The sequence below is a fragment of the Nematostella vectensis genome, chromosome 8, assembly GCF_932526225.1.
Source record: "Nematostella vectensis chromosome 8, jaNemVect1.1, whole genome shotgun sequence".
Lineage (NCBI taxonomy): Eukaryota > Metazoa > Cnidaria > Anthozoa > Actiniaria > Edwardsiidae > Nematostella > Nematostella vectensis.
Window position 1 is genome coordinate 1,992,228 of NC_064041.1, and position 12,025 is coordinate 2,004,252.

Here is a 12,025-nt window from a genome sequence, read left to right on the forward strand (position 1 = left end):
TGCCAAGGCATAAAGGAATGAACAATAAGTGCTTTTATTAATGGATCATAAAGATAGCACCGTGAATCAACTATCATTAGCATCCATGAAACATCAGTCCACTTTCAACTCAAAAATGGAATTGAATTTGAAACGGCACAAAACAGTCCGAGAACCGGATAACACCGGGTGGGTGGGTGGGTGGGTGGGTGAGGGACTGGGTGAGTGATTAAATACTCGCTCGATATCCTGGGCTATGTGGTTTGCCTGTAGAGATCTTACCTGTCGTCTAGGGAATCAGCCCACGAGTCCGTGCACAGGGTACCCGTGTCATCTTCGCCTTTGACATAAATTACACCCTTGCACAGTCTTGGCTCCCAAGTGAACCCTACGGGTTGTATGTGAGGGCCAATCTTACTATGAAGGAAAAATGTACAAATTGCAATTTAGCAGACTTTGCACTTGCGAAGTATACGGAGACGGAGAAAGGGCTGTTGGTAAGAGCTTACGCGCGTGTAAAAATAGTGTGAAGGAGACGCGGGAGAGGGAACAAAGAAATCGTCCAGTCCCACATTTTCCGTTTCCTTATCATTCGAAGTATCATCAAAGACATCGCAAAGCAAAATGGTCGACGAGTATATAAGTAGTAAAGGAGGGACCGATTCAACCCCCTTTTTGTGGCGGAATTACTAATTAGGCGGAGGAGTACATTATCTTCTATAAAAGACAAACCCAGTCGGTCTGCGTTCGGGTCAATTTTGCACGAAGGAAGCGTGTTTGGGCTGACATGGAGATATTAGCGCTAATAATTATGGCTGATGGCTCTAAAATGGGATTTAGTGGATTCAGTGCATTTCCATCGTCTCGTCGAAAGTGCAAAATCAATGCTAAATGTAACTTATTTTAAAATAATTAGAAAGTGTATAAAATTATCGTCGGTAGCTTCCATGGATTAAAGACGATTAAAAACCGGCTAAGGCTCTTTCGAGGTAAAAAATGATTTATTGGCTTTATACATTCGATTGACATAAACATGTAACTATGCAAAAATATTTATTTTCTCCTTCCACAGAAACCACGGCAGTAATATTCGAGTTCTTAGTTGGCTTTTAATCGCACGCTCGATCGAATCAAAGGTTTCGTTGAGCACTTCTACACTGCTCTTCTGCTTTCACTCTTTTGACTGGTTTTAGAGTTTATCGAGATCGATCTGATAAAATATAAGAAATGTTTTCAAACGTCGTATTATCCATGAGCCGTATTAAATACAAGTACATGCAAATGAAGATTAACAATCGACTTGATTTATTTGCACATATTTGCATTGAATACGCGGCTCATAGATAATACGACGTTTGAACTTAGGCTTAATTGTCTTCAATAAAGATTTCTTCTCCACGATGATATTTTAGGAGATAGAACTATTACTGTATACCTTTTGTGTGGTTTTCTTGAGAAACACGGAGGTTTTAAGGTGATTAGCCCTTTTTGCTGCGGGAAATAAATTATTTTTGTGCTTCTGTGAAGCCTCGAAAATGGCGCCTTTGAAGGTGCGATCCTCTCGCAAAAACGCGTGAGTTAGAATTTTTCTCCCCGGTATTATTTTGAAATAAAAAGCATTTTGCACACCTCCTCTCCTATAATGTGTGAAAATTGTGTGGTTTTAAAGTTTTCTAGCCTAGACTTTTTTCCGTAAAAGGTGGTCCACAGTCCATTGACCTGATATCGGGGCGCAGGAAAATATCCACTTTCTAAGAGGTGTATATTGTATTTTATCCCGAGCTTCTCAACCAATCAAATCGCTTGTTCATGCGAGGTTCCCGAGTTTTATATACTAATGAGTATTATATACAGTATAGATCAGGCTCAAATCATATTATATACAGTATAGATCAGGCTCAAATCATATTATATACAGTATAGATCAGGCTCAAATCATATTATATACAGTATAGATCAGGCTCAAATCATATTACAATGCAAACGGTCTAGTTGTATATCTTTGAGTAGCACAATGAGGGTAAATCCTGATTTCCAAAACTATAATGGGAGTTTTAGATATATAGTCACGCGGAGACTTACGTTTTTGAGGTGTAGGTCGCGTGGAGATTATTCTTGGTTATGTGCAGGCGCACGGTTATTAAACCATTTGTTTCCAAGATCATCCTAAAATCATGGTCAGCGGAGCTCTGTGAAAACAGTTGTCGCGGAAGTAACTCTGGCGGATCTTCATCTGGCGAATAGCACTCAAAGACAATTGAAAAACGCTTTGGTCCAAGGCTGGCGTCCAGTGAGACCTCAGCCCATTCGCGGTCTTTATCGTTTTCTTGGTCCTCATCCTGCTGGAATCTTAAGATGATATGCGTATTGTGGGCGGGAATAGTTTAAGGGAGAGTCTCGCGTCTCTTTGCAGCCTTTAAAAGAGTTTCATTAGATATAAAATCATCAAGAAAATTGAAGTCAGCAAGGAAAACGAGATATGAAAACGATTGACATTTTTCATCTTTGCCAATTATTCAGTTTATATCGGGAATTTAGGTAAAAAAGAGGAGCATTTTATTACTATAATAACTGAATACAAAATGTGTCAGATAGACGTATGACAAAAAGTGTGCCCATTCACTTAATATAAAATAATTCCCTTATTTTGAAATTCACTTACTTTGAAGGAGACGGAATTCCCTTCAGCTGGTAGCTCCTTTTTCTTGTTAACGCTGTCATTCAAAGAAGCAGCATGGTTATCATCAACATCATCTTCGTTATCAGAATGTTTAATCCTTGTTTACACCACCACCACTACCACCGTCAAAGCCAGCGTCACCACCAACACCATAATAATCACTACCACTACCACCGACATCGCCATCACCTTTATCACCATCACCAACCAGTGGCGGATTCAGGGGGGGGGGGCAGTCACCCCAACCCAACCCTAAGGGCCAAAAAAGCATTTTTGGAAAGAAAAAAACGTTGCAAATTGCTAGAGCCGAATTCGGTGTATCGCGAAGCCGCGTTATCTAAGTTTTGTATAAGAATCCGTAACAAAGATGGTATATCCCTTAAAGTCTGAAAAAAAAAATCGTGACAAAAACTGTCAAAAAAGTCACCCCCTTTTAAATTCTACGTCCGCCACTGAAAGCTTCCTTTGTGGGATTATCGAATAGCGTAAATTTCCCGTCTCTGGACGGGGTATTACGGGACTGCTTGGCTTTGAGAAGCTGCACGCACCCTGCGCACCCCCCAGAGTACGCGCCTGATCATCACCACCACCACACTATCTCCACACTATCACCATCTTCATCACCACCACCACTATCACCACCATCACCACCACCACCACCACTATCACCACCATCACCACCACCACCACAACCTTCATCACACGATGACCATCATCACCACCACCACCACACTACCACCAACACCACCACCACACTATCACCAACATCACCATCACCACCATCACCATCACCGCCACCGCCACCACAACCATCATCACCACCACCACCACACGATGACCATCATCACCACCACCACCACTATCACCACCATCACCACCACCACCATATTACCGTAATCACCATATCACCATCACCACACTATCACCATCATCACTACCACCACCACACGATGACCATCATCACCACCGCCACCACAACCATCATCACCATCACCACCACCACCATCACCACAACCTTCACCAACACCACCTTCACAACCTCCACCTCCACCACACTATCACCATCATCGTAACCACAACCACCACACCATGAAAGCTCTTTCCATTTCTCTGGCTCACCTATAGTTCCTGATATCTGTTCTCTCGTCAGCGCACACCCAAACACCATCAGCTCCCTCATTCTGAAGATGAAATCATAGCGCATCGAGACTGCCTGTTTGAGTAAAACAACTGGTTTAGAATAGAGTAATATCAAGAATAATTAGCGAAACATTCATATTGTCGGCTGCAGTATACAGTAAAACCAAAACTTTTTCGATTTATTTTCTTGGAGTTTCGAGTTATTGGGATTGAGTTGTTACCAAGCTAATGAAGACCAAAACCTACCTCAATAGCTAAAAAGCAAGCCAGGACAAAGCGCTGCACATACACTTGGGCCAAGCAGCCCTTGTCGCACACAGAGGTTCCCATAGCAACCGAGTGTCCATCAACGAAGATTTCGCCTTGTTTTGCATCATGATCCCAAACAAACGCAATGTGGGCCCATTTCTGATGAGGCATTTCGCTGAAAATAAAAATTAGGCAATGTTGCCAACTGTATCTCCTGGAAACACAGTATAGTACATTTGTCTTTTTTATATGACAAGGTTTGATCTTTATTAAACTAAAAAGGCTCAGCCGTCAAAAATAATTTAAAATACCTTACCCATTTCTGTCAAGCGCTAGAATCAATATTAAAGACTTTTTGAAAGTATTCGTATGACTTGAGGCTTGAACCAATGAACCACGAGTTTCTCGGTCCTCTCCACCTCCTATTCTACGTTTGTGGTCTTGACCCCCCCCCCCCCCCCCTCTATCCTAGGTATGTTGGGTAGCCTGTCCTTCGACAAGCTTTCGTCAATCTAATTAAGGTAATATCACCGGATCACCATACCTTCCCTTGATGCTAAGCACATCGTTCCCACTCTCTCCTTTAAGCACAACTTGGAGACAATTGTTCTGGTAGCTTATTGAAAACTGCCGAGGATTCGTGTTATCAGCTAATAGCAGAATGTCACACTCGGAACCCAGACAAAACCACAGGCAAACCGTGAAGCTGGAGTTATCCACATGAAACGCGGGTATCTCAGCGGATGAACCGACCTGATCTAACCAATACGTCAACGCCTGGCGACCATCTTCAGCTCGTATAAACTTCATCCATCTGTCATCACTGTAATCAAAACGGAAATCAGTAGGCGTATAGTATAACGACAGTGTATAGTACAGGCGCGTACAGTGTGTGCGAACCCCCCCCCCCCCCACCCTCACCTTGACCGCCGTCAAATACTTTCTTTTCCCATATGATACCTCATGAATGCGCACTGCAGCTTGTTGTATTGTGTTGGTCAATCTTTATTGGCATGTTGTATTGTGTTGGTCACTCTTGATCGGTATTGTACGTTGTGCTGTGTTGATTCTGGTGGTGTGCTATGCGAATAGGCTTTTTGACATTTTTAACACAAACGCTCGTTAGTTTAAATCATGGAAAATAGAACCATTTTTTACTACATTCCCTTCAAAGACACACGCAAATAATGCCTAAGAACGAAATATAGCCAGGAAAGTTAATAAATTGAGTAAAGTTTATGTGAGCTTAGAAAAGATGACGATTCGTGTTGGAATCCAGCTATCATTACCCCGGTAATAAAAGCAATGACCAATCCCTATATGATCACATCATTAGTTATTCCTACCCAGAGATAGTGACGTCATCTTCCGTGCCGTCTAAAGCCCAGTGTCCCAGCAATCGACCGTCCAATGGTGGTTCCTCTGCAAACAAAAGTAAAATAACCGACCTATCTAGCTCATACAGCTGAAACGGATGGTGTGATGAGGGCGGGAGGTCGTGTCGTTATCTGGAGGGTGGGGGTCGTGTCGTTACCTGGGGGTGGGGGTCGTGTTGTTACCTGGGGGTGGGAGGTCGTGTCGTTACCTGGGGGTGGGGGTCGTGTTGTTACCTGGGGGTGGGAGGTCGTGTCGTTACCTGGGGGTGGGGTCGTGCTGTTACCAGGGGGAAGGGGGCCGTGCTTTTACCTGGGGGTGGGGATCGTGTCGTTACCTGGGGGGTGGGGGTCGTGTGGTTACCTGGGGGGTGGGGGTCGTGTCGTTATTAGGGGGAGGGGGGTCGTGTCGTTACCAGGGGGAGGGGGGTCGTGTCGTTACCTGGGGTTGGGGGGTCGTAGGTCGTGTCGTTTACTTCAGCTAGCGGGACAAACTCACTCGACATCGTCCTGCGGTAAAAGTGCATCAGAATGGACTAAATGACATTTTCAATCAGGGCCGAAGCAGAAGATGGGTTACCCCTCCCCTCCCCCCTAATTATATAACAATGTAATAACCATAATGTATTTTGAAGCCAGCTATCGCCACAGGCTTCCCACACGCGTCAGTGAAGGATTTCTAAGGCATAGGAATTAACGCAAATAATAAACAACAATTAGTTATATTTCAATGCTGTAATCCATAAAATGAACTTAGTTGGGATGTAAATGTATTCGTCTGTTATGTTTTTTTCTTCCCAAGAAGCTCAATTTTACGAGTTTAGAGTTATATAAGTTTGTCTCGTATTTCGTGTCTATACTAAGTTTGTTAATGATACAAGGCTAGCAGCTTAATACTTACTACCTCAGCTTTTAGAGCGATATTCTGTCGGATTTTAACCACCACGAAAACACTGACACCGGTGTAGTTTGCATAGACAGCTTAGCCCCACACTACCCTAGACCCGACTTGTCTTTCTCAAAGTTTCCGCACTATTTTCTAAATGGTGAGCTGTTGTGTGGAACGTACCTTGTAGACCTAAGGGGAGTACAATGCGGACTGTTGACTTTTGTTATTTGTCGACCTAGAAAAGGGAGGAGAAGGACAAGAGGGGTCTAGGGTGGTGTGGGGCTAAGCTGTTAAAGAATTACATTCCAAGGATGCCATTTGACCAGCTGCTATGTCCCGATCATCGATTCTACAACATTCGATTCTACAACATTCTCGCAGGTTTTTAAGCGGATTGCGATATGGGGTTAGTTCCATCCCTCTCCCATCTTGTACCAGTGTCAGTGTTTTCGTCGTGGTTAAAATCGGGCAAAAATCGCGCTGAAGCTGAGGTAGTAAGTATTAGGTTGCTAGCCTTGTGTCATTAACATACTTAGTGTTGTGCGACTATTCTACAACATCTCATAAACAAATATTTTAGAAATCCTAGTTCGCTCACCGGATTTCAATATTGACCTTTTATCACCTTTCACCTTTCATTCTGAATACTAAGTTTGCACCTGCTAGTCATACAGGTCATGCACAGTGTGACCTATGCCAAAAAAAAAGTTTAGCGTTTACCTTAGATAAACGTTTACTTTACAGACATTGGCAATTGATTGTTATTGTAACATCGACGGATTCTTACTATAGTTATCCTCAATTGTGAAATTGTTCTGTTTCCTTAGATCAACATTCATTTATAATTATTGCATCACCTTTCTTAGTGCAGTCAAACCAGCTATCGCAGAATTATTAATTAGTCAGTATAAATAATAGCACATTGCACTTGTAATAACAACAGCTTGCTGTAGAGGGGTGTCTACAAAACGAAGACCTAAAACCTAAAACCTGTGAGCCCAAAAGCTACGACCAACAAAAGCAACCACCCCAAAAGCTACGACCCCAAAAATTTTGCCGTTATTAGCCTACCTTGTTTCCCAAAATGGATACACAGCGTGGAAGTTTCATGTGGAATCAGTGATCCTTATGAGATAATAAGCTTATCAAATTTGTTTTTTTTTTATTGGAAAATAGTGAACTACTTGTGTTTCCATATAGTCGTTTCTTGAAACGCCAATAAACTAAGAAACCCTGAACGTCACCCGGTAAACTTTTTCGGGTGTTTCTTCCAAAATCTTAATTGTCCGCTAACTTTATACGGGAAATCGCTTCATGTTCTAGTTGTGTCGAGTTGTAGAAAGTTTTCATCACAGAGGAAACCATTCCACTGCCCGGAAAAAGTGGGCCAATCAAGGCTTACATCATTTTATCGGATTTCCTTACAACCAATCAGGTTTCATCTATGTCAAATGATTTGACATTTAGCTGTCACAGTGCGCCTAAAAACATAAACAGCTTTTACCAAATTATTAGAAGATTGTCCTTACAATAAACGCTACTGTGAACCAGCAACCAGCCTGCTCGAATACATTTACAACCCAACTAAGCTTATTTCATGAATTAGAGCATTGAGGATATAACTAATGGATGTTTCTTTGCGTGAATTCGTATGCCTTAGAAATCCTTCACTGACGCGGATGGGAAGCCTGTGGTTTGATACAAAGACAAAATTTGTGTAGCTATCAACAGAAGAGGCGCTTCACCCTCACGTCATATGAGGTTTGCAGTTCAGTCCATGTGAAAAAACCTGGGTTTCCGAGGATGAGTTAAGGGTGTTAATTCACGTTTTAAGACAAGCTACTGTGTGCGGCAATTCTCTTACAGATGTGTGGTTACGGGAACTACTTCATAAGAATGCATGCTCTGTTTAGTTCACTGGACAGTGTTTAGGACGGTATGAAGCGTTGAATTGTAAAATGACAATAAAAAACATACGGCCTAAGTTATCTAACTTTTACAAAATCCAATGGCATTTTTATTTATCTTTTATCCAGATTTCTCATGCCTTACGCAAAATCGTCTTTATGTATCCCTGTGTTTTCAAAAAGCGGCCCATTTCTTATTAGAGAGGCGCCAAATCCTATTGAATCTTGTGTTTGAAATCTATGCCTTTGCCGATTACTGAATGAATTTGCCTGCATTAAACGTTTCCCGTTTCAAAGAACTATTTTAGTAAATACATGTTGCCTTCTGTGAATAGGATAAAAACAATGAAAAACATCTTTACGATCAGGTAATCAATTTGAATACAAAAAAAAGACGGTCGAAATTATCAAAATTTAGGAGAATGTCTTTATCTATTTATGGATGATTAAAAGCATTGCTTGGAAATACAAAATGGTCTTAACGTTCAGAAAAAATGCCTTGCCCCGTGCGACCGTATACAAAGTTTGAAATTCTACCCAGTCAAATTATTTTAGCCAAATGTGTATGTTCAGTCAACCGGCTCATGTTTATTGAATGAGTATAGATAGCCTTATACAAATGTTCAGTGTTATAATAAACCAATCTAAATACAGCGTTGCAAAATCACCACATATACCCCATCTCATAAATGGGCATCACCTCAATCTAAGGACTCCCGAATGGCTATCAAACAGATCGGTTTGCGGGCAAAATAGGTAATGCCCCATCTCGTGCTTGCGCATTCAACTGCTTGCTTGATCGACTTCTTGATTATGGACTGCTCGCAGTTTTAAGGAGATCGCAGTATTTCCCTGGCATGCTTTTAAGTGCTCGCCAAAGAACTTTCGTAAGATCCAGAAAGTGACAGCTAAGAGTAGGGCACCCGGATGGTCTTTGGCGAGTACTTGCGAGCACCCTGTTTTTATATGCGAGACCGGCCATATTTAGTTGTTGAATAAATCGAGCAGCGAGCACATCGAAAAATACAATGCGAGCACGGCGAAAAATAATTGCGCGAGCATGCTAAGATCAGCCGAAAACTGCGAGCACATCGAAATTTCGGGGGACTATTCGGGGGCCGTACGAGTGCGTTACATATATAATGTGACAAGTAGATATATTAGCAGCAAGCAACCAACCAAAGCAATAACAACAAAAGCCACCACCCGCCAAAATACTGTTTAAACTTGCTTACCCGTTCTCAAATCATGTAGCAGGAAAGTTGGAAAGACCGTTATGCCGTCTTGAGCATGGACTGTCAAGTTAAGCTAAGTGGACGGCTTTTACTTTCCGTGCACATGGAGCAAAAACTTGATTGTTAGGGTCATGAATAATTGTCTAACTCAATTAAAACTAGCCAATCATGATGGGTTTTATCGCTTCGAATACGTGTCGTTTGCCACAACCTTGTCCCCAGGATCTTCTGGGTAATTTTCAATATGGCATCTAGACGCCATATTTAAAATTACCCAGAAAGCCCCGGGTCCTAGAGTGGTTTTCAAAATATCATGCAGCAGCAAAGGTAATAGTCAAGCCACAACAAAAGAGATCTCCTATTAACTTGTAACTAGTTTTGTAGTTTTTAAAGGGTTCGCAGTAAATGGCCATGCTGTTGCGGGTACCCTGCCAATTGTGACGAAGCTAATAAAGATAAAAAAAAAAATACATAACTAATAAGCACACCTAATGTAGGCTTCAGCGTCATTTTACTATTAATTTCATACAAATATATAGGCCTTTTTTCCCAGCGTTTACGTAGGGGTTTCATCTATTGTTCGTTTTTTTTCTGTCTTTCTCTACTACGATACTTCACTACTCGGTAGGGGTTTGATCCAAAATGTTCTTTTCTCTTTCTCTACATAGATACTATGGTACTACGGTAAGTGGTTTAATCTTTTCTTTCTCTACTACGACACTGCGGTAGGAGTAAGACGGAAATTATATATGGCTGATAAAATAAAACCCAGTATTAGATGTAGTATTAAGATAAAAAAGCAACAATTGATTGACTACGCGCTATTCCCAAACAAGACGAGGATTTTGAATTCGCCGAGGTCGCGAAACAACGATGAATATAGATATAATTACAGCCATGGCAATAAGCTTGAACTCGAACTGCTTCTTTGAAAGCTCGAGGTTTAAAGGATTAAACTGTTTTATTACAATTAAATTAGATTGCATTTTCTTTTCATTTTCATGCCAGCGAACCGACCATTTGATATCTAACAAGTCGCCCCGTTGCCAAACTTCCACGCACCGATATCGATAAATACAAAATATCTAGAAAAAAGCGATTAGCCTTACAGCTAAGCAATCGCCTTCTGTGGTCTCCTGTGGTCCCGTGTGGTCCCGTGTGGTCCCGTGTGGTCCCGTGTGGCCCCGTGTGGTCCCGTGTGGTCCCGTGTGGTCCCGTGTCTATAATATAAGATTGCTTTACAGGCGCGTGCCAAGAATGGCTGAGAGGGGGGGGGGGGGGGGGGGGGGGAGGGGTGCACAGTCATAGGTATCATATGGAAGAAGCATAGTATTTTAATATTCCTTAAAAAGAAACGAACCACTTTTGGGCCGCCAAGGGGGGGGGGGGGGGGTTGCACGCGCACCCTGCGCACCCCTCCCCCCTGTGTACGCGCTTGCTTATGACATCCACCAAGTACTAGCCTATTTCACAAGACAACTTTGGAAACTCGGGATTTCACATTCATTTGAAAATAGGTAGCTATAGGTGTAAGGTCTTGTTCAGGGCCAAGACATGTCGTATCGAGTCAGGTAGCATACGACTAGAACTTAATAGGCCATTTGAGTTCAATCTACCTAATTATAATAATATAATTGTAATACCTGAACTCGGAGAATTGTCCAATGTAGAAACAAAGCATATAACAGTGGTTCTATATGAAGCGCCCAACAAGCAAGCACCCGGACTCTATCCAGCAGTTAATCTTTCCCTAAAATATTGTACTTTCGCAACCTTAAACCGGCGACTTGTTCAGAGGTTGACCGCCAAACAGGGGACTGGCGCTTAGAGATCACGTGAGCTCCCTGCGTGGCAAACTCCAACCAATATAACCACAGGAATGGCTACTGCGCATGTCACAACCAGAGAACCTACTGCGCATGTCACACCCAGAGAACGACGAAAAAGAATATTTAAATGAAACTAAACCCTCTTTTTTTGTTATTTTGTCGATCTTTTGCCACTCAAACAGTTGTCACGTGATCTCTTAGCGCAAGTCCCCTATAATTGTACCAATGTCGACAAAAAGGATGTACACGACCCAAATTCAGCAACTAGATCGACAGATATGTGGCTTATTTCTGCCATTAGCACTTCACAAACTGGAGTCATACTAGTAAACATTATCGATTCCGTTTGTATTTCGCTGCAATAACAGATTTAAACTGGCTAATACACCGTAATCGTGAAAACCTATCTGTGTATACCCCATAAAGTGCATATGTTGTATAGAGGGGCCCTTTCATGGAAAAAACAACATCGCGTGTCCCTGACGTAGCCAGGGGGGAGAGGGAAGAACCCCGTACCCCCAACCCACCCCCCTAGACTAATCACTTCGAGATAGGACGAGCTAGGGAGTAAAGATAACGAACAAAAATCGCATAAAAGTTAATCAAACAATACGGACAAACCCTGAATACTTGGCAAGTTATAAAGCGGCTCCTGCAAAATTGTTTTTAAAATAAAACAGTGACAGTACAGTAGCAGTTTCCATATAACTGTTCTTGTGAGTTCTTTCATGGACCATCACTTGC

General features: G+C 42.1%; 1 protein-coding gene across 3 annotated transcripts in view; it reads right to left on the minus strand.

The window, feature by feature from the left end:
- LOC5501973 overlaps positions 1-11,241 on the minus strand; it is a 29,869-nt gene extending 18,628 nt beyond the window's left edge. For 2 of the 3 annotated variants that reach the window (XM_048730976.1, XM_048730974.1), the window contains exons 1-9: positions 11,096-11,241; positions 5,864-5,931; positions 5,395-5,470; positions 4,593-4,871; positions 4,046-4,223; positions 3,779-3,872; positions 2,642-2,693; positions 2,062-2,328; positions 262-396 (exon numbers count right to left, since the gene is read on the minus strand). In XM_048730976.1, coding sequence (XP_048586933.1) covers positions 262-396; positions 2,062-2,328; positions 2,642-2,693; positions 3,779-3,872; positions 4,046-4,223; positions 4,593-4,871; positions 5,395-5,470; positions 5,864-5,931; positions 11,096-11,133 — 1,187 coding nt within the window. In that variant the 5' untranslated portion in view covers positions 11,134-11,241. Of the gene's footprint in view, positions 1-261; positions 397-2,061; positions 2,329-2,641; positions 2,694-3,778; positions 3,873-4,045; positions 4,224-4,592; positions 4,872-5,394; positions 5,471-5,863; positions 5,932-9,452; positions 9,609-11,095 lie in introns of those variants that run through there. The other variant, XM_048730975.1, reaches the window with a different exon arrangement.
- Positions 11,242-12,025: the final 784 nt, after the last annotated feature.